Raw genomic sequence first — 24752 nt, forward strand, 5'->3', positions numbered from 1 at the left:
GTTTTAAACATTCAGCTTGGTGTCCGCTCTCTTATTCAAGTTGTTTTCATCTGATCTTCACCAAACTTGTTCACAAGTTTTAGGCCAAGTTCGAACATGGATGCAAAGAATTGGAAGAAAAAAACACATCTACAAACTGCAGCAGATGACATATGTAACAAACAACATTTAAATATTGAACACCTGTTATGTAGCAAACTAAAACATTAACACACTTATGCTTTTATGTAGTGACAAAGTTACAGTTGGGGGCATCCTTGTCGTGTGGACATATTTGTTTGATTAATGATAAACAACTCATTAATTGTGATCTAACTATAAAATATTCTTTACACGATAAGAAATATATTGTATCGTATGCCTGCTAATATTGTGGTCTTAAAATAATATCACTTATACTGTTGTAGTTCATTTAAACATCAAGATATGTGATGTTAAGTTTAACGTATGTGTTCATGTTATGTTTGTATTTGATTTATTTTTACACGTAAATGAATGTTTTGGTGTTTAAAGTTCAATCTATAGTGAGTTAATTAGTGACGTGTGCCATTAAATATGTAGTGCTTATTGCTTTAATTTTGTTTTAGTTGAAAATCATGTTTTTGAATCTCTCCCTATGAAATGCACTAGTGAATTTGGTTTGACACTTATGCGAAGATTAATAATATATTAACTTCAAATTGTTGATCACAAACAGCATGTATATGCAATCCACAAATTACTGTTTCCATAGCAACTGTTAACTTTATGTATTTTTTCTACTTAATTTTATCATTTATGGAACAAAATTGAATTGCTAAGTAAACAAAATAATGTCTGGCAGTACAGACACACAACACAAATTGTAGCATGAGGAGTTATTCGTTTTAGTTTTTTAATTCATAGCTGTACAAAATGTTCAATTTCTGAATACACACCTTTTTCCAGAAAATGTGCATATATTTATGTATATAATAAACATGTTAATGATGTTTCATATCTGTCCAGAACATATTTTGTTGATTTTCTGTGCTTTTTTTGGCTTAAATTCTTTAAAATAGTAATAAATATGAAAAAAGAACATTTTGTTGCCATGGCAACCATGAGTATTTACGGATTAATATTAGTACAATTAATTCCGTACTTTGATATTAATTATGTTCATCCAGATGGCGATCAATGGAGATATTATCAACACAAACTGATCAGCATAACATGTACTGATACTGGTTGAATAAGGACGTCATTTCATCCAAAACGGGCATTCAGCATTTATGACACACAAAAAGTGACAGACCCAGATGGGTCATAATCTCGTTCCCAGCCACATATCTTCACCACCTATGTTGGATGGCTATGACTTAATGATCAACTATCCATTGTGACTTTTTGAAAAATGCAGCGGCAGCCTTGATTTTTATAAACCTGTCTATAATAATGCATACACATACTAAATCAATAAAAAACTTCCGACAAAACGTCTTCTTAAAAAATGATAGTTTGACTATGTTTAAAGATATTGACATCTATATACATTTTCGAACTATCTTTTTTTAAAGAACTAAACTTCTTCCCAAGCACACTAAACCTAGCCCCAGGCTTTCAGCGCCTACGGCGCTTTGATTTTAATCTGGAAGGGATGTAGTTCTTGCCAACCGATATGTTATCGTATTGTAATATAAAGTCCGACGGCGTTTCCGTTTTCATATGCGGGGGTGTGGGGCGAAAGCCTCCAAAATAAGTAAAATATGCAATTCCGATTATGAAAATATTAAAAAATATTAATATTTAATATATTAATCAAGCGTTTAAAGCCAAACACCTTATTTGGCATAGTAAATTGAGTATAAATAAGAAACATATTTTATCTACGCCAATTATAATATATCTGGTGGTTACAAGGTATAAATCCGGTTTTTTTTGCGCTTTTAAACTTAAAAACAATCGCGTTTGTCGAAATGGACGTATACGTCTAGAAATCCTACTTTCGGTTTTAAAAGCAGTGCCGTTAGAAAAATAATAAATTACTTTCTAACTAGGCTATAGATTTAATTTTAGCTATGCCGATTAGAATATATCTGGTTGTTACAAGATATAAATCTGTCCTTTTTGCGCTTTAAAACTTCAAAAAACTCGCGTTCGTCGAAATTGACGTATAACGCCTTGAAATCATACTTTCGGTTTCATACTCGGTACAGTCAAGTTACCATTACCGGATCATTACCCATAGCGAATCACTTTGATGTTCGAGACTGCGTATCGCGATAAATAGTTGACATTTTTAGATGATATTTTGCACACAGCATCTTCAAGGCCTGTTCTTTAAACGCATTGATTGAGTGGTAATCGGAGCTACTCTTTGTCAAACATTTCGGTATGTTTTACTGACATGTATGTACGACTTCGTTTACTTCCGTCTCGTTTCCAAATCGAGGTTGAACATTTTTCGCGGCCACATGCTATAACTCTGTTGGAAAGTAAGAAGTTTACGCATTAATTTAAAGGCCATTTACATGTTGTAGTCTTTCTGCCTGCAGAAGTCCGTTTCATTTTTGATCCGTGTTTAAGATTTTGCAACACCTTAAATGCTATGAAGAATTAAAGCAATAACTGATCAAGCGTGATAATATGCGTATTGATAATATATTATATTAAAATATATGCAAATCTTGTTGATTCTAACAATAAATGATCTCAATCTTAATTTTTTTATTTATGTTCCATGTTCAATATCGATGATTAGATATGATTTGAACAATTTGCATGGTTTATTAGATGCCCATTTCTTTTTGATCATTTTGAGGGTTTTCAATAGATAATTCACACACGAACACAATGCGTAAAATGTGGATACAATGTCACATATGGAAAACAACTAATAACAAATATATGAATATAATTTATAACTGGCAATTTAACGTGGTCATTGTAAACAAAACATTTCATATTTCGACAGTTGAAATAGCGTGTTAGATGCCCCCCCCCCCCCCCCTCCTGAGAGGTTTCAGTCATGTGGTGATCATTATGGCTACAACTGATCCGTTAATGCATGAATTCTGCGGCGAAAAAAAGGTTTCACAAGTACATTTTTCCTGCGTTTAAAATTAGACTTTGTGCTGAATCAGTACGCACAGGTAATATTTAATCAAACTGGTGTAAAAGAATTCTCAAAACATGTATTGCTTTTCACCAGAACAATTTAATTACGCTACTGATCCGGTAATGGTTAATTGACTGTACAATTTGAAAAATAATAAATTACTTGCTAACTTGGCTGTAGATTTAATGACAATTTTGCACACTTTCACATAGCATCTATATGTTTTGATTAAAATGCATTTCATTTCAAAGTCAGAGGCAAGGTGTGTGGCTTTGACGAAAATCACGCATATAAGGTCATCTTGTTGTTTTTCCTTGATTTTAAGAAATCGCAGTTCTAACGAGCGGTTATTTTCAAAAAACGCGATATTGGTCCTTAGTTACATTGAACACACGTATGAATAAAATTCCGAACACATCCAGCTGAAAATGTACCGAAAATAAAACTATTATTTTCGGTTAACTTTCAACTGGAGTGTTCCGAATTGTGTTCCTGTATTTTCCACACAAGGTTTTTATTCACTATGCCTATGCCTAAACATAAATCTAGTTAAATATAGCTTAATATTTATTTGCACTTTCAATCTGATGTGTATCGGCCAATTCACCGGATACCATCGTTATCATATTGCAAGGCTTAGTTAGCTTACCTTTCTCTCCGTCTCCACTTTGTCAACATAACGACGCACCACGTGGGTCAGTTCTCTAGCTGATGCGGATATCGACTCGAATTATTCCTCCAGATGAGCGGTTCGAGCCTGTATGTTCGCTATCTGCGTGCTAATATCAAGTTGTTTCCGAAGAATGTCCGCTCCATTTTCTGACGCCATATTTTCTTCACCAATATTAAGAGATGACGTCATTAACAGTGAAATGACGTAGTATTTAATAAAATTCCGCGCACTTTACTTGTATTTATTCATTGTGTACACACCGGTCTTACTGACAATACCGTAGTGACCATCTATGTATAGAATGGTATTTATTTGCATATAACACATTTATAAAGTCATAATCAATCATATGTTGTTCTATTTTCCTGAAGGCTTACACAAATTTGCGTTTTCAAAGTTTTGTCCAGGAACACGATTATTTGTACGATAATGGTGTGTAAACTAGTCAAAATAATATACAGACATGCACAAATAAGTATGCTAAATCTATCATTTGTTTCTTATTTGTATTCGTTATGGTAACCTTTTTTTTTAATTCAAATATGTTTATTTGAAAATGAAAATCCGATTATACATGCAATTTCAAATAAACAGTATAATAATATACATAGGAATATCTGATATATCCAAAAAGATCTCATTCTTTAACAATCGTGATGGGAAGAAAATCTATGTTCAAGTCTATAAAGATCTCCTTGAATGCAATTTGCATAAAATCTACAAATTACAGCTGATGAATGTTAAGGCGTTGTTCAATTAAAAGGGATTTGGTCAGACATCAAAGCAACGTTGATATAGCGGAACATAGTTGTTGCTTAGCAAGAAACAGTTTTTGTAAAATATTGATGATGTATGCGATTTACGTTGAGAGGAATCTGATGGAACAACAACGTCATCCTCCTCCTCCTCCTCCTCCTCCTCCTCCTCCTCCTCCTCCTCCTTCTCCTCCTCCGCCTCCTCCTCCTCCTCCTCCTCCTCCTCCTCCTCCTCCTCATCATCATCATCATCATCATCATCATCATCATCATTATCATCATCATCAGCAGCAACAGCAGCAGCAACAGCATCATCATCATCATTATCATCATCAGCATCATCATCAGCATCATCATCATCATCATCATCATCATCATCATCATCATCATCATCATCATCATCATCATCATCATCGTCATCATCATCATCATCATCATCATCACCATCATCATCATCATCATCATCATCATCAACAACATCATCATCATCATCATCATCATCATCATCATCATCATCATCATCATCATCAACATCATCATCATCATCATCATCAACATCATCATCATCATCATCATTATTATAATTATTATTATTATCCGCAGTAGCAACAGCATCAATGGGAATTGTACTTGAAACGCAGTGTTTTTCTAAAGCAGAAAAGCCGTATATATTTACATACCTCTACATATATATAATACCTCTTAAATAGTCAATGCTATTTTTCCTGTTCGCTTCAGTTCAGCAAACCCAACAGCGTTATCCTTTCTGTTTTACTCTGAATTGCCATATTGAACACAAAGCTGTTGAAAGGCTATTACTTTCGATAAAAGCCGCTTAATTATGTATGACTGTTACACGAATACAATCACATCAAGTGAACACTGAGAGACTTTCTGACAGGAGATTGTCCTACGATGACGATTTGTGCAATGAAAAGAAGAATGCATGCACCCAGGGCTTGCAATCAATACGAAAACTATCGTTTCGCTTTCAATGATATGAAGCTACTGTCACATTGCAAAATATTAATTTTAAGAAAAGTTTTCGATTTATCAAGTTGTATCGACCAATTAAAAAAGTTACAGTGTACAGTGCAAGTTGCGGATCTTAGCAGAAATTGACATGATGTTGGTTTACAAGAATAGGCGAATTAAATAACGGCCGATCGAGTTTATTGTAGAAGGATAATTGTAGAGCGATCATGTTATTGGATATATGAAGACCTCACAACTGTTTTGATAAATGAAAAAGAAGTTTGGTGCCAGTGAAGATGTTAAACATTTGACACATACCATATTTACAAATCCCTACATCTACTTAGGGTTTCGCGGCTGTTCGTTTGTTAAAGTGCAAGTGTACATGTAATAAGATTTTTCGGAGGACTCACCTGATACACGCGTGTATTTTTATATCAAGAAAAAACTGCTTCAGAATTTAGGCATTTTATACTCAGATTAAAAAAATGAAGCAACAAAGTTCAGTTTTTAAATCCATTTTTAAGACGCCACAGTTTTAGATATCTTAACTATGTGAGTGGATTACACTTGTTACCGGGTTGACTTGATTTATATTATTGGGATTTCCGATCGCGTGTTTCCTGACCTGAAACTGGGGCCGACCCAATGGGCAGCAACTGTTTTAATACGTTTTAGTTCTGCAAAAATAACTAAGCAAATAAGAAAAACATCACAAATGTTATTTTAAACTGGTAATGTGCTTTCGAAGCATAATATATAAGAATAAATTAAACGAGAAATAAACCCTTCAACCATTGAAAAATTCTCAGTTCATATTAGACCAGTGCGACGACTAATTATGTTGATTTTTAAACAAGTACACTAAAATATGTATTGAGGGTTTAACTCATTATATATCTATATCTATATATATATATATATATATAGTACGTTAAACCCCCAATACCTATTTGGGTGTTCATGTTTAAAAACTATTAAGGATCTAGTGTGTTTCGCGAAAAGTTTAACTTCCTCCTCGGATATTTCCAGCAAAATAATGTCAAGTCATCCAATGTCAATTGTTCTTCTTTAGAAAATTAAAATATAATTTAATGTAAATTTTTTATACAATATTTAGTTTATGCGTTCAATACGAAATATTCAAGTAAAACTATGATGTTTGGATAATTTTCCCAATCATCATGAATAAATATGACTTATGAGCGCATATATTGTGTGCCATATCCAAAATAATTTTGAACAATTTGTGTATATTTTTATGCAATAAATCAAAGCGTGTACTACATGTGAATGCACTAATTGAACAATATCTGAGATAAATATGTAAATAAACGGCATCTGCTAAATATCAAGCGTTAAGCCAGATGGCGCATTTAATCCGTCAAATTATGCGACATTCTTTTGTGTTTAGTGAGGAATTTGAATAAAAACACCCATATAATTAATATCTATGTAAGTATAGTGTGAAGTGCGTGTCAAACGAATTAAAAATAAAAGTGTTATAGGTCTGTATGCTGTAAATACCTTTAAATGTAGGCCCTTGATAAAAACTGCCCTAATCTAATGGAATATGAGTTCATGCATAATCGCCCGCATTGTAAGATATAAGTTTAAATAGCAAGATTATACTTTGTCAGTACAATGATATGTTAATATACAACACACTTTGTTTCATTCCAAGTGATCCACGCCTTTTATAGGTATTTTCTCTTGCACATAGCAGACCATTGAGGTCCGCTTTCAAGTGCATACGTTGGTGAAGCACACTTCTACCATGCTACTCAAGTTATTTTATTTAACCATTAACCTCTTAGATACGTATTTGACGCATAAGTAGTCTTCTAAACAGTTACATTTAATTAAATACCTTTATAACTAAATTCAAGTTTTAAAGGCTTCATTTCAAACACTTAGTTAATGATGAGCAGCAAACAGCATAAAACCTGAACAGACTGCGAGTGGCCCGCAGGCTGCTCTGGTTTTATGCTGGTTGCAAAAGTCGTTTTCACTTTGCTTCTGATGGGGTTTATTGTTAAACTAACTGAAGCTCACCTCGACGAGATTGACATGTGATAGACCCTTTCTATTTGACTATGAAAGTAGCTGACACAGTGTTGTTACTGTATAAGTCACGTACTTTACACATATAGAGTTGTATATGTTTGATAGCTTCAAACGAAGACCCTTATCCGAATAACGTTATTATAGAAACTTGATTATGAATAAATAATAATGTTTTTATCATTTTATTTTTAAGGGCTCCGAGGCACTTGCTATGATAATCCTGATTGCTGGCGAAGATAATTGAGGCGTGGGTACATGTCAGGTGTCACGATCATTACCGATGTGGCTGTTGAAGTTATTTCTACTCCTAAGGGACAGATTGCTGCATAGATTAACTCGGAGGCAGAGAAACCATGGTGATATGTTATAAAATGTCACTTACACAGTGTGTTTACACCTGCAAATAAAAGAGTCATTAATTCGGTCGTTTTTTTTCCCAATAAATACAATGAAAAGTTAAAATAATAATGAAGCGCGATAAATGTTCGCATTTATACATCGATTAACTTGAAACATGGTTAGCTAATGTGTCCTTATAACATATCGACCAATTTATAAAATTATGTTTAGATCTGTTCGAAAACATAGAAGCTAAGGCATTCGGAAGTTCTCTTAAAATGTTTAGAGTGAACAGTAAACAATCTAGATTCAGGTTTGTCCAGTAATAAGCTAATCTTAGCATTAATGGTACAACTAATGATCACTCTGTCGTCCTACTCGTTTAGTTGTATCGTCATTTGTATTCAACATTTAGCTGAAAGCCACTCTTGAGGTAAATTTTTGCAATATTTTGATGACACCCGTTCAAATGTTTATCTTGACAATTTATAGGTTTAGTTCGAGACTGCGCAAGTGCAGTCAAAAGCTTAGTAAGTGGGCAAAATCTTACACAAACCTTACTATTACACTGAAAGCTTTATATTAACGACTAAATCTTGATAAAACTTTGAATATGTTGTATGGAAAAATCTAAACCATGTTCGTTGCATGTGAGTAAAAATAGCTCACTGAGTCAAATGTTAAAAATGCCGTTTATTTTCAACTTTGAGCCAATTACCACAATTTTCGATTCGATTCTTGTAAAAATTGTTCGGTATGTTGATCTTTTATAATATCCATGCCATATTATAAATTGGATCGAATTTTCCAAAAATGTTAATGTCTTATGAAAACTAATTTAGCACAAGTAATCTACATATATTACTCAATCCGAACGTAATCGTGTTGTAATGTTTTTAATTAATAATATCAAGACCAAATCAAATCTGGGCAAAAAGGTTCAAAACTAGGTCAATATATATTTCTTGCCTATAGTCTATTTGCTTGTTAATAATTTAATTATGTTTGAATTGTGTAAGTTCGTAAGTTGTGGCGTTATAATCATTATGCGTTAATTAATGTGATAGCAATTTTCATCGGTCGCAGTTCTTTGCATCTACGAAATTGCTCTCAGTTTATAAATACAAATAAGTCTAAAAAATCAGCACATTAAGTATGATCATATATCGAATTTGACCCATTTTTTGCAAATTGAGCAAAACACTGTTCAATTGCTTGTAACGGAGGGTACAATTGCTAATACTTCATTTTATTAATATAATCTGACATATTTATTTCATCAACATACCAATCTGTTTGTTTTCCTGTGTAAGTATTTTTTTTGTCTGTCCGCCTTATTGAGAAGCCGCCTCTGACGTTCACTGTAGAAAATATGTGTCATATCTGAAGAGATTGGAAATCTTGTATCACATGCGGAATTTACATTTGTGCGACACATAGTACATATTAACCCCGATAGAATGGTGTAGAATTAATCACTAAGACACTTATCACGGGCACTTATCTGGAAATAACAGTTTCTTCAGAATAAAAAGCTTAAAACAAACTTTCATATATGCCAGATGGTGCGCTCATTTTTTTGATCAACCAACACTTTTAAAGCCGATACGAAAACGATTATGTTGTACTTTAACACCGTAATAGGTCAGTTTCCTTGCGAACGATACATTTGATAAGCGTTGTATCTATCACTTAAAGGTGGTCAAAGGAAAACGTGTATTTTGTTTCAAATAAGTTTCAGTTTGTGATTGCTTTTTGGACTAAAATCCACTTGCATGTGTGCACGTATGTTTGTCAGTCGCGTATATATCACGATGGTAAACTGTTGAATGAACCCTTGGTTAAAGTGCGGCTTAAGATTAAAGTTTGGTGTAATCTTCGGACTCGTGATTCAAAAGGTCTCATGTGCGATTAGTATCGCATTGGTAAATAGATTGCAGTTGAGACATTCGTTAAGCTGATATACGAATTTTCGTAGTTTCGTTGTATCAATGTCGAATCCAAAAACCGTCCTTTCTAAGTTTGCGATAATGACCAATTTACTTAACAATAAACAATATAATATTATGACTTAATAACTATTTAGTGTTTTCTTAAAAATACCAGTTTTCAATGTCCCTTTAATTTAAGTTGTGACCAGACGATGAATTCGTAATAAATCAAATGACTTTATTTCTGCATTAATTTTAGTTTAATTGACAGATACCATCACGGACTCTACGATACACATATCTACTAGACCGCACATTATTAATTCTTAAAAGCACACATATCATAAAAAAGTTGTTTCATTTATAGTTGATTATTGGTTAAACATCATTTGGAGATCATAGCTACTGGCTCAAAAGCCTACCATTAACGCTTTGCGATTTTCTGCAAGAACAAAATAATATATAATCACATGATGTATGCATAAATATGAAACAGTAAAGTTTGTCTATAATTACTTAAACTTGTCTTAATAATGTTTAACCCCCGTTTTAAAGTTGGACATCTTTTTTAATGCACTGATCGATAAGCAAATATGGCAACTAATAACATTTACATCTCGCTAATTAAACCTGTAATCAAACAAAACAATTTTTGAAATGTGCACACTTGTGGTCGTGTACAAAAGTATTGTTATTTTATACTTTAACTTTAATTTTACTTGCACTTGATGACAACAAATATGATGAGTGAACAATAAGGTCCAACAAACCATGAATACAAGATCCCGTGCAATATACAACCATTTCAAGCAGGAATTATAAAATAAACTAAGCTAACGAGCACGTACGTAAATTTGGCTAAACTCCTTTTTTATTCAAATAAATCATTATCTGTCGTCTTACGTCAATTCTTCCCACGATGTCACTACATAAATTTACAAGTGCATTAAACACTTACATACATGATAAACAATTAACTTTTATTATAAGAGGAAATGATAAATATACATCCAATTTATCAAATGTCAAGTAAGTAAACAACGGATTTGATGACGGTTTCTCTTCAATAACTTTTTATCAAAACGTTTAAGATCTTGAAACCAAAAGTCGAGGGTAGCGAAAACACTATAGAGCAGAATGGGCGTAATCATTTAATAAAATTATAAATATAAAGTGGCTTACCGGACGAAAATATCAGCAACTCCTTCACAAACAACACTAAAACGACGCCATCTTGGTAGTAAGTTCCAACTAACCTCACTTAAACCCCGGTAAGCTACCTGTACAAAGTAGAAGTTGTAGCATTTGTTGTAAAAGTAGTTTCGATTGAAGAAGTTGTATTGGTAGTGATGGTAGTGGTGGTTGTAGATGTAGTATTGGTGGTTAAAGTATTGGTAAAAGAAGTAGCATTGGTAGTAGTTGTATTATTGTTAGCAGAAGTAGACATAGCAGGTGTAGAATTGCTGGTATTAATAGCACTTAAATTAATATACACATATTTAAATTCAGATAGAATACTCGGATTTAAACGCAAATTAGTAAAACCGTAGCACGAGAACGATAGCTTGTTCAGTACTATTTTTAGTTCTATATTTCAACATATCCGAACACTTAAGTCGCTTTAATTTCGAAAGCATCTGACATCCGATAGCTCAGAGAAATGGTTATCGAGCCTGACAATACAAATGTGTCCAGTCTACAGTGTGTGTTATACTGACAGTGCGCGTTTTAAAGGTATTGGGATTTAAATTCCTCCATCGGCTCGAGTCCGCAGTACGTTTGAAGTTGTTGTAGTTAAAATATGTGAGTGTAAGTAGAGTTGTGTTAATTTGTTACTTGTTAGGGCTGCATACGCAGACATATACTATGTTACAGTGCGATCATTATGGATATCCTATAAAACCCAAAGTTAAGCAGGTAACAGTGTTAGGTGATATATGCATGGTAGTTTACCCCTTACTCACATGTGTGTGATTGATTTTAAGTAAAATCACTTGAGTGCGCTGGATTTGAATGTTTACGTGATGTTAACAAGGTTGATAAGCGCTGATCAAAGTTAAAGTATCATTGAAATATATGTTTATATACTATTATGATTAATTTACAATTATATTATTGCAAGGATAGAGCGTTATGGTCAAATACTTCCTTCTTCATTTGACCGCTTTGGAACTGGATAAATTGATACATTTTCTGAATAATTGATTAACGACGTAGGCGAAATTAAGGTGTGATAAATATGGTGGCTAAAACATGTTATATTTCCTAGCGGATTCGTTATTGACATCAAATAGTGTATACACAGTGTTGATTGTTTGTGATATTTCACATGATATTTCAAGTGAAATAGCGGCACCGACATGAACACACTCATTTATAAGTGTATATATTGTTAAATGACTAGACCAGTTATATAACCATCCGTCCTCTATACATGCCTGTCTTTTCAAAATGCGATCACAAATTAAATGTAGCTTAAAATATGTAACGCTCCTATTACAGCGAACATGACCTCTGGGTGGAAACTACTGTTGCTTGAATGCATTCAGTTAGCGGGATCTGTTGTGCACAAACATTTGATTAAACTGGGGGCTGTTTTCGAGTGGTATATCAACCGTTAAGTCCGCCGTACGTACAGCATATTATTGATTACACACTCTCGTTCAAATGCACTAAACAAGTTGTTATATTGAGACTTCAACTCACGATACATCATTAAATCGTAAATCTTATACCTATTGTACTTACATGATTCAGCTGCGATCCGTTATTTTGTTCATCGTATTTCTCGTATAATCTGTCACAAATATGTTTTAATGTACATTGTATATTGTACTAAGTTAGGTGTATTGTATTAATTATGTACTCGAGACAATACAGCCGAACAATTAAAAATGAACTATAAAACCGTGATAATTTTGTCATCGTAAAATATCTTATCCCATGTTTTAGTTGTGCTTAAACCATTCGAAATCATAAGGCTAATTGAGATACTCTTAAGTCCTTTTCGTGAAGAGAACCAGTACTATATGCATACAGAGAAGATCTTTAGTAGGCTTGCAAGGTGGGGATCGAATCCGATTCCTCAAGGAAGCCACCGCGACGTGTGCTATCAATTAATTTATTTATTTATTTATTTATTTATTTACCAAACAATCAACCGACGAATCAATCAATCAATCCAGCCATTCCAATAATCGCTTCCCATCATCACATCCAAACAGCCACCATATAGACACCATCTTTCACGACGCCTTCATATATTTATTGTAGCTTAAATATGATACACTTTTATTAGCTCATTACACCGCAGGCTGTAATATCGTATCAGTCGTTATCCAATCATATCCACGTGTTAAACAAGGGTCATTTCTTCAGCAGTGCATCAACCGCCAAATCCGCCATATATATAATATCTTTATCACTTAATTAACGTGTTGGCGAAATGCACATCAAAAGGTGATATATTGATACTTCAGTATCCTCCATTTAACACTCGAAATTGTTTAAGTCGTTATAAAATAGCATTTTTCAGTTATGGTCATGATAAGGGCTCAGCATTAACGGTTGTTCTATTGCCCCTGGCAAGTAAAAGTTGGGTCCGGGCAAGTTCCTGTATAATCTAGTTGTACGCCCGGGTAAGTTCAACAAAGAACAAAGCATTTAATTTAGACTTTAATTAGACTTTAATTGCTGTAATAATTTTGTTAAATATGCAAAAATAAACAAGGTTTTCCAGTGTATCATTTTGATCTTTATTAAAAAATATGAGGTTAACAGTTAATGTGATATTTCATGTTTGGGAAAATGGCTTTAAATTCAGGGCAAGTAGATTTTCTAAGTACTTGCCCGGCAGGGTAAGTTGGTTTTTAGGTTAATGTTGAGCCCTGATGATACATATTGAAAAACACACAGCCATGTGAGATCCTTTGTTTTAAATAGTACATTACGTGTCACAAATGTTAAAACATGATAACTATAATGCATTAAATGTGTATACTGAACCGAGAAAATCGAAGTGAATGACTAAAAATGAAACAATAAAATTAGAATAATTGTGAAACAAATATCCAGCCCTTTATTTATTTAAATTAAATAAAGATTACTTGGCTATCTGTCACACATTCGAATTGCATGTGTTAAACTGGTCAACAATATTAAGGTCGTTAGTATTTTATCATGATGTAATCAGTCCTGGAATTCACGCAGGTCAACGGTTATCACTTTACCCTAGTGTTAGAGCTTGTGAAAACATAATCAAAATTGTTACAGGCAGTGTTGCACATTCATGCACAAAATATGAGATTTAAATAATCTGTACTCCCTTTAAAACAAAATACTGACTTCACGGATTAATGTATTTACATTAATTGTTAATTGTATTATTATTTTAATATACTTGTCATAAACAAAAATTGTATTACACTAGCAAATGGTTACCGCGTACACATATACGTATTAGGAACGTGACATAAACTCTGGCAAATATATTAATACCGGTCAGTAGTTTTGCGAAAACATCTTACGGAGGTTCCGTAGATAGTCGATCTATCATGATCGGAGTAACACTTAGTCCATATTATCAGTATTTAAAGCTGTGTGCAATTCATTGTTTGTTATCTTGTTTACGGTATAGTTCTTGTAATTATTTACATATTGGATATTAATTTGTTGTTTGTATTCTTTTACGGTAAGTGAGGTTTTTTATAGTAAATAACAGATATTAGTTGTATTTGGATTTTATTGCAATAATTAATAACATAACATTGTTAACTCTACAGGATTATTCGATATTTAAACATTTACGTAGACTTTATAATTACCGGACCGAAAAATTATAAAATTTAATATTATGCTTATTATTGTTAAATTGTTTCTGAAAATTACTGTAGAATTTATTCCAAATTCTACATGACATACTATTATAAACTGTAAATTCACATGTATATTAAATTAATATAGTATAATATTTTGTTATCTTGTTTACAGAAATAAACTTTGGACTGCCTTATCAAGATCGTTGGTTTTGAATTAATACCGTCAACCACCGGCAACTATCAGCGCTAAACGCAGAAATAGAAATAACATTTTATGAATAAATAAGAATAACATTTAGCACACGAAATAAATATTGAAATATCATAAAACATCCACAGAATCCCGAGTTAGAATTAAAAGTAAATATTTAGTACTAATCAAAATTGAGCATAACAATCCGCGCAATGTGTCAGAGAAAAACATTTAAAATAAAATATTCATTCTTTATTGCAATGTGTTTTATTGTCGCTGTTCATATACGTTTTACCACACGTACACATTTATTGACAACATTGTTCTGTTATTATCACTTTATGATTGAGGCATATAATAGGAGACATACTCCAATGTATAAGAAGCATGCATAACAATCATTTGCACGGTAACTCATATTGTAAAATAAGATAAACAGCATGCAGTTAGATATAACGTAATTATCGTGCGGTATTATTCAAAACAATTAGGACATTTAAAGTAAGTAGCATGTGAATATAATAGTTTATATCTTCGAGTTTTATTGTTTCTATCATAATTATTGCAACAGTTCAGTTCAGACATAGCCGACATCTTTATTCCTAAATTGATTTGAAAATATTCTGCACTCACAGACTTTTGAAATCCTCATCTCGCATTCTTTAACGATTCAGCAGACTTGATCACAGTCTTCTGTACTTTTAAAACTCTGAATAAATATGTTTGTCAACAAATGTATATGTTTTTAATAGCTTTAACAAATAACAATAGCAAGAAAGTTGAATTAAAATGTGTGCTTTCCTCGGAATTCGAACCCGGACCTCCTGTTGCAATAGCTAGTGCTCTGTCATTTCGCCACCAATGTATAGCTAGTGCTCTGTCATTTCGCCACCAATATTGTTATGTTAAATGGCATATTATAATCGCTATGTTACTAATACACTATTTATTGCATTCTCGAGAAAAAGTATTACACACTCTTCATTACTTTATATTTCAACTAAAGATTATCTATTATTGAACGAATGGTTATTACATTGTGCTACGCCGAGAATGTGTTTTCGATGGTTTAACAGCAATTTATGAATTCTTTTGTTGAATCCATGACTATTTTATTTTTTTGAAAATCGTTATTTTACCAAACTGTGAATAAGTCCTTTAAGACACGTTATACAGCATTATCGTAGACATGTATAAATTCACTGAATTTCATCGCGTTCGATCATTACTATACTTTGATGACCGGTTTTCACACATTCAAACGCATAACGTTTGAAACTATTTTTTACGACTTGCAAGGTTAGCTTTTGCAGTCCGCACAGTCATATCAGGGACCACTTGTATGGTAGTTTTCGTTTAAAGGTAGTCTCTTCTTGATAAAAATCACTTTAAGGCGGAGGTTTCGTCGCCTGATTAGCCTGTGTGCAGATGCATTATGCCCATTTTAAACCGAAAAGTTTCGTTGCCTGATTAGCCTGTGCGCAGATGCATTATGCCCATTTTAAGGCGGAGGTTTCGTCGCCTGATAAGCCTGTGTGCAGATGCATTATGCCCATTTTAAGGCGGAGGTTTCGTCGCCTGATTAGCCTGTGTGCAGATGCATTATGCTCATTTTAAGGCGGAGGTTTCGTCGCCTGATAAGCCTGTGTGCAGATGCATTATGCCCATTTTAAGGCGGAGGTTTCGTCGCCTGGTTAGCCTGTGTGCAGATGCATTATGCTCATTTTAAGGCGGAGGTTTCGTCGCCTGATTAGCCTGTGTGCAGATGCATTATGCCCATTTTAAGGCGGAGGTTTCGTCACCTGATTAGCCTGTGTGCAGATGCATTATGCCCATTTTAAGGCGGAGGTTTTGTCGCCTGATAAGCCTGTGTGCAGATGCATTATGCCCATTTTAAGGCGGAGGTTTCGTCGCCTGATAAGCCTGTGTGCAGATGCATTATGCCCATTTTAAGGCGGAGGTTTCGTCGCCTGATTAGCCTGTGTGCAGATGCATTATGCCCATTTTAAGGCGGAGGTTTCGTCGCCTGATAAGCCTGTGTGCAGATGCATTATGCCCATTTTAAGGCGGAGGTTTCGTCGCCTGATTAGCCTGTGTGCAGATGCATTATGCCAATTTTTTTCAAGAACTAGGCTTAAATGGTAAATTATTTCCCCTTCCATTTGTGTTTGCAGTTATGCTGAACGAGGCTGGTTTCTGGTGACCTTCTTGGTGCAAATAGTAGGAAAGAGTGCCGGACAATCGTGATAAACGTACACAAGTATGGCTGTAAAACGTAATCGGACTTTCCTTGTGCAGTTTCATACAAAAAAGGCTGAAGCGAAGACGTTGTCATCTGCGGCGGTTAAAGCGGAGTTACAACGGAAAGTACATATACCTAACAAAAAGCAATTTTTAAACACCAACAAAATATTACATCCGAAAAACATCATATCATTTTGTGAATTATCAGTCTTAGTCCGACTGCGATCAGACTTAAAAGGTTCAACCGTTAAATGATCACCATTTGCCCTCGATTGGACAATGAAAGTTTTAATACATTACTGTACAATCAATCAAGTACGCATATTAAGACTCCCGGCTGCAGGTTTGCAGGATGTTCCGATAACAAAACTGTGTGTTTTCGTGAAATAGAACTACGTTTCTCAATTTTCAATGGAAACTGTAAAAATCATTTTTTGACATCTCTTTCTGGGGAAACATGATTTAAGCTGAATGAATTATGCATAATAGTATAAAGGCAGGCTTTCAAAACAGAAATTGTCCAAGAGATTTTAAAACCAAAATGATCGATTTAGATTTTTACTGTGACACTTTGATTGATTTTTACGGGGAGGAATGGTGTGTATTTGACAAAAGAAAGGATGTCCACATTCTCCGAGTGTCTGCCTTTCATCGGAAGAGTGTTTTAAGCAAAGAGCAAGACTTGTATCAACTGTGTCAAAAGTAAAAAAAAGTCAAAATCGTGTCTTTGAAATAAAATGATTATGAAGTGTCGAAGAATTCACACAAAGTTTATATTGCCTATTGGATTATTTATAGTTTTATCTTTAGCGCTCAATTTCATTCCACAGGATCGAATCCTACACAAAAACGTGATAATCTTTCGTTTGCCACATTTGAACTCAACGTTTTTTCCGAACCAGTCCACAACAGTTGTAACTCGGAGCAGTGAACCAGTCCACATATGGCAACAACATCCGTACGATGATAGAATATTAATGCAGGCCGAATTCCGACCAAACGTGGATTTCGATAATTTGCCTCCTAAACGCATACTACTAGCGGCGGGTTTGGATGGTTGGGGAGTAAATGAGGGGAACCATGCCTTTGTCGAACATCAATGTCCTGTGCAAAACTGCCGTCTCCATGAATACCCGCCGTATAAGAAAATTATCGACGCAAGAATATTTAAAGAAATGGAGATATACGAAGATATGTCCAAGGATGCTAAGTCGGTCGTTCCGCGACACCCGAATCAAATCTGGATCATGTTTGGGCTGGAGAGTCCGGCGGCTAGTCCGAACTATGCAAATGTTCATGACGTCATCAACTGGACCGCAACCTACCGGTACGATTCCACAATAGTGACGCCATACGACAAGTTTCAAACATACGAAAATTTTACGAAACTTTCTTACTATAAACCAATTAAAAACTTTGCAGCCTCCAAAAAGAAGATGGCTGCTATTTTTATGTCCAATTGCTACGCAGTTAACAACAGACTTGATGTTGTGAAAGAACTTCAAAAATTTATAGATGTTGATATTTATGGACACTGTGGGACATTAACTTGTGAGCGAGGAAAGGAAAAGATGTGCTTTAAAAAACTCAAAGACGAGTACAAGTTCTATTTGTCGTTTGAAAATGCAAACTGTCGGGACTATATCACCGAAAAACTGTTCTTAAATGCATTACGGTAATTCGAAATGTATAATGTCCTCAAATTTTTATTAATAATTTCGAAGTACGGGGTAGGAACCATACACACAGATTCGCTCGTCTTTTTTCCAATAACTAACAAATTGCATTTCTCTAACTTTTGCATACATTATATTTTTCTCGTTCACACTTCAGTAAGATTTGAAGCATCGAAAGAAATACTGATTTATAAACTGAACAACGATCATACGCTTGTTTATAGGTTCACTCACAATTGTTTACATTACCTTATTAAATAATGGTTTTGAAGCACAAAATGATATAACGATGGCATCAATTTCGGACCTATAATTACTGCACATGGAGCAAAATTGATGTACTTCACATTTCTACACTACAATCACGTATTTGCATAACGTATAATAACTACATATTTAATTTGATTTCTTTAGATAGTTGTTTATACGAGAAAACCACAATCGTTACCGTTCTGTGTGTCAGTTTTCTAAAATAGAAATACAAATAAACGACTATCGCCAACGTTTCGTTTTTCTTTACAAAGCTTTAGAGACATAGAATTATAGAGCTATACACTCAGATCATCTTTGAGCCATTCAAGATAAAGTCACTGAAAGCTTTAAAAGACCTAATTACAAACCTATTGGTGTGTGTCGTGTTTAAGTATTTTAAGAGTGCAGTAAGCTATAGTTTTTTTATTGATTAAAACAAATCTTATTGTAACTTCTAATGCAAGGATTATTTTTTCAATTTTCTATTTAAACTGACCTTGTTAAACGCGATTAATTTGAAAACGACCGCATTTATATTACAGGTTTTATAAGACACAAATCAGTATTTCATTTTGGTAAGTGCTCGGTTTTAAGGAGGCCGAGCTTAATCAGTGTTATGTTATTATTATAAGTGTTATAATAATTTATTATTATTATTATTATTATTATTATTATTATTATACTAATTATTATTATTATCATTATTATTATATTATATTATTATTATTATTATGATTATTATTATTCCTTTATTTATTAATATTATTATTGTTATTATTATTTTTATTATTATTATTATTATTATTATTATTATTATTATTAGAATTATTATTTTTATTATTATTGTTATTTATTATTTTTATTATTATTATTATTATTATGAGTATTATTATTATTATTATTATAATGATTATCATTATTATTATTATTATTATTATTATTAGTAGTAGTAGTAGTAGTAGTAGTAGTAGTAGTAGTAGTAGTAGTAGTAGTAGTAGTAGTAGTAGTAGTAGTAGTAGTAATAGTAGTAGTAGTAGTAGTAGTAATAGTAGTAGTAGTAGTAGTAGTAGTAGTAGTAGTAGTAGTAGTAGTAGTAGTAGTAGTAGTAGTAGAAGTAGTAGTAGTAGTAGTAGTAGTAGTAGTAGTAGTAGTAGTAGTAGAAGTAGTAGTAGTAGTAGTAGTAGTAGTAGTAGTAGTAGTAGTAGTAGTAGTAGTATAGTAGCAGTAGTAGCAGCAGTAGTAGTAGTAGTAGTAGTAGTAGTAGTAGTAGTAGTAGTAGTAGTAGTAGTAGTAGTAGTAGTAGTAGTAGTAGTAGTAGTAGTAGTAGAAGTAGTAGAGCAGTAGTAGAAGTAGTAGTAGTAGTAGTAGCAGTAGTAGCAGCAGTAGTAGTAGTAGTAGTAGTAGTAGTAGTTGTAGTAGTAGAAGTAGCAGAAGTAGTAGTAGAAGTAGTAGCAGCAGTAGTAGAAGTAGTAGAAGTAGTAGTAGTAGCAGCAGTAGTAGTAGTAGTAGTAGTAGTAGTAGTAGTAGTAGTAGTAGTAGTAGTAGTAGTAGTAGTAGTAGTAGTAGTAGTAGTAGTAGTAGTAGTAATAGTAGTAGTAGTAGTAGTAGTAGTAGTAGTAGTAGTAGTAGTAGTAGTAGTAGTAGTAGAAGTAGTAGTAGTAGTAGTAGTAGTAGTAGTAGTAGTAGTAGTAGTAGTAGTAGTAGTAGTAGTAGTAGTAGTAGTAGTAGTAGTAGAAGTAGTAGTAGTAGTAGAAGTAGTAGTAGTAGTATTAGTAGTAGTAGTAGTAGTAGTAGTAGTAGTAGTAGTAGTAGTAGTAGTAGTAGTAGTAGTAGTAGTAGTAGTAGTAGTAGTAGTAGTAGTAGTAGTAGTAGTAGTAGTTGTAGTAGTAGTAGTAGTAGGAGGATTTATATTATTAGATTTATTATTATTATTATTAACATATTAGTAGTAGTAGAATAAGAAGAAGAAGTTCTAGTAGCATTAGTACTTATAGCAGTATTGTATTAAAGCAGCAGCAGTAGCAGTAGCAGTCGTAGTAGTAGATTTTACTATTAATAAATTTAAGAAAAATATACGGCATACATAATTTCTTCCATTGAACGGAACATATGTCTATATGTGTGCACGAGCAGCAACGCAAGTGTATGTGATGGAATGTCTTGTTGTTTTATTTCAGAAACGACGCAGTTCCGGTAGTGATGGGTGCGCACCCCGATGACTACCGCAGGGTGGCGCCATCGGGCTCCTACATTCACGTGGAGGATTTCCGGACAGTAGAGGAGCTCGCTAATTACCTAAAATTCCTGGACAAAAACGACGACGAGTACAACAATTACTTTCGTTGGAAGCTGACGGGTTTGTTTGTTGACACTAAATTCTGGTGCCGGATTTGTTCGTTGCTATGGGACCCTGAAAAGCCCCGAATGTCTGTGCCTGACTTGGACAAGTGGTGGCATGGGAAAGGCGTCTGCATCGGCAGACGACGCTGGGACGACGTAGGACAGCAGAACTTGACTTCAAGCGTTGATCCTGCTGTCTATTACAGAACTTGAAACTACATAATAAAATAATTTACATGAATACACATTAAACTTCAACTTGTAGTATCTTCTTCGTCAAAACACTGGATGGAATAGTGTATAGAAAAAATACTCAAAAGCATGTGTATGCTTTGCAATTTCAAAGTACTAGTATATGATTATTTTTATATTGTTGACAACGCATGACTGACATAGCCTCCTTTGTGATATGGCCGGCCGGCTTCCTTGTTAAGATGACTAGAAAAATGAAAATATACTCAAAAAGTTGTGAAAATGTGTGTATGTGCAGTTAAAAAACGAAATCTTCCATTCAGTATTAAATTATTCGGAATTTGGACTTATATTGCAAACTTGTTAAGTAAGAACTTATCATACATTTTACACGCCTGTGTTACAGGTTTCACTCTCTTAAATCAGTGCAATTATCTGTATAATGTTGAAAGCGAACCTATCATGTGTGCTATTGATATATTTGAATTGTTTTTGGTGATGTTTTAATTCTGTAATTATCCAATTATTGTGTAAAGATCATTGACTGCATTACTCGGATCAAATACAAAACAAGCTTTAATTGTGAAATTGTGTTTCATCTCCAAATAACGTAATGTACTTTGCGCAGACGACGTAAACCCACTTTTATGGGAAAAAAAGGTTTAATATAGTTGCATAGTTTCGTTAGAAACAAACCAATTAACCGAATCGTTGAACCAAAATAATAAAATGAATATAGCATGCCTGAAAGAAAAGGTCTAATAGATTTATAGTAATTTTCGTATATGTATTCTTAAATCTGTATTTTTGCTTGAAGAGTTGTCTTAGTTCGTCGTCGTCGTCGTCGTCTGAAATCGTGAGAGCAAAGAGGACCGTGTGTACGTTATTATACGTTATAAAGAAACAGTTTAATTGAAAGTAAACATGGTGTACATAATTTAAATATGACTGAATCGTCTTCTGATATGTTTCACGTATTCAACATCATGCTGCTTATGTGCACAGCATTTATCACAAAATGTCGACACTACGCAATAAATAATTGTTCATATCATATGATAAATTGTCACAGGAATAGGACGATAAAATCTCGTTCCAGTGCGGTCGTTTTTGTCCCGGAATTAAATGTGCTTAACATCAGATAATTCCGGAGCTGCGTTGATTATCAAAAAGCTTTTATATAAACTAATCAACGGCCACGTATTTGTATTGATTGATTTTCCTGGACGGCCTTTGGTTCCTATTTAGCTTAGAAACCGGTTATCCAATCCATGAAGTTTCCCACTGTGAAATGGCAAATTTTAGTGGCGTCGGTATCAACTTTGCTTAATTTCGTGTGTTGCGAAGCATAGTTTCAAACACGAATAAACTATATCTTTTCAGTTTTCTGAATGAATGAATCGCAAATCACCAGTGCGGAACCCGTTACATATTCGCGATTTCGATAAACTATTTTTTGTTTTATAATAACAGTGAGCACTGTTTATAATCAATTTTCAAAACATTCAATTTAAACGAGATTCAAGAACATTCTTTTTGAATGTGAGTGCAATGTTTGTATAAAAAAGAAGTTTTTAAGCTACCTTGTGCAGTATTATGGGATGGCCTATGCAAATCTGCCAGCTTATGTTTAATTTAAACGTTTGGTAAAATATATATTTATGTAAACAAATAAATACAGAATAACTGAACAAATTCATTCAGTTCCGTTACATTAATACAAATCACATTTACTGTATTTAGAGAAATATGAAAATGACGGTTTTTGGTTACTTTAGGAGATGTTTAATTTAAACAAAAATACGACAGCAAGTGTAGAAAACATAGCTCACCGCCATTGTCATGTATTGTTTGTACAATGTAACATATATGTACATTTCGGAACTCCAATATATCAAAGGCAACGCCAAATATAAACAGAATGCGGAGCTTATCAGTAATTTTGTTGTGTGTCAAACTATTGAAAAACCCAGAAATTATTGAGAAGCGACTGCGTGACGATCTTTGTTTCTTTATCAACGCAAACGAATCGACTCTTTTTGTCCGTAATGATATTTATACATAAATTCCAAGGGGGTGTCAAATCTTTAGAAATACTGATGTTAAAGTTCAGGCAAAAATAGTGATTCATATTCTGTCAATAAATTTAACGAATGCTATTTTAAGAATATAAACGAACTTGGATCTCATTGCATTCCAGCTCAAACCGCAATGTTTGCACATTATATATTATAATGTCACTCGTCGATACCTTCATGACCATATTTACGGTGATGGCAATGCAGGTACACTGTACTGTAAATAATAGTAGTCATCAATCGCGTTGTTAAAATTGAACATGTTTCAATATTGTAAAGTAAAGATTGCATTTGCCTAATCAACAATACAAATGTAAATTTTCAATCACAGAATATATATTTTGAAAATCATGTAATCAATTGCAGTCAAATATATTCACCGCCACATGAAATCACTTTAAGACATCAGTGAATGTGATATATTGACGCATTATTAAACAATCGGAATCAATCACATAATATTTATCCGAATCTAATATTCAACAACGATATTCATCGTACTAAAGTGAGCGGGCCAGTTAAGAAGACAGTGGCTCTCCAGTGAGTATATAGATCTTCCAAATCAGAAAACACCAACAAACATCCACTATATTTTGAACCGCAAAAAATATTTTACTTTTTATTACAATCAGGGATATTTTACTGCTTTACCTTATGTTTACTCCTTATGTTGTATGTTATTAAATACAAAACCTGTGGAAAGCTGAACTCGCAATAAATTTGGTTTAGGAACGTTAAAATAGTCTGGTTAAAAATAACTGTTACATCAAAAGCAATGACATTCATACATACATTTATAGCTTATCGTGAATGTAGACCATTTATATATTAGTTATGTATTGTCATAACACACGGTGTTTATAATGCGGACAAATGAAGGTCCCAGATGCAGTTTTCATAGATGTGATATTGTATTTGTTCACTCCGAAACTTGCATTAAATATGATCCGCGCTATGAAAAACGGGGCTTTATGCATGTCCGCATGGTCTAACTATGAAAAACGGGGCTAAATGCATGTCCGCATGGTCCAATTAGGGACGACACTTTCCGCATTTCGTTAATTTTGTTTTGTTTTAAAAAGTTCTTTTCTAAGCGAAAATCTAGTTTATAGGCAAAGCGACGTGCCGATAAGCATGTGCG

At 33.6% G+C, this 24752-nt stretch overlaps 2 protein-coding genes across 2 annotated transcripts; both read left to right on the top strand.

Annotated features, from left to right (window-relative positions):
- The first annotated feature begins 17064 nt into the window (after positions 1–17064).
- Positions 17065–19024, top strand: LOC127835096 (glycoprotein 3-alpha-L-fucosyltransferase A-like). The gene has a single exon (XM_052361359.1). It carries the CDS (start codon positions 17811–17813, stop codon positions 18750–18752), a length of 942 nt encoding a protein of 313 aa, XP_052217319.1. The 5' UTR covers positions 17065–17810; the 3' UTR covers positions 18753–19024.
- Positions 19025–21182: 2158 nt separating this feature from the next.
- Positions 21183–22113, top strand: LOC127835097 (glycoprotein 3-alpha-L-fucosyltransferase A-like). The gene has a single exon (XM_052361360.1). The coding sequence runs from the start codon at positions 21201–21203 to the stop codon at positions 21552–21554; it is 354 nt and encodes a 117-aa protein (XP_052217320.1). The 5' UTR covers positions 21183–21200; the 3' UTR covers positions 21555–22113.
- The last annotated feature ends 2639 nt before the right edge of the window (positions 22114–24752 follow it).

This window comes from Dreissena polymorpha, chromosome 6 (assembly GCF_020536995.1).
Source record: "Dreissena polymorpha isolate Duluth1 chromosome 6, UMN_Dpol_1.0, whole genome shotgun sequence".
NCBI lineage: Eukaryota > Metazoa > Mollusca > Bivalvia > Myida > Dreissenidae > Dreissena > Dreissena polymorpha.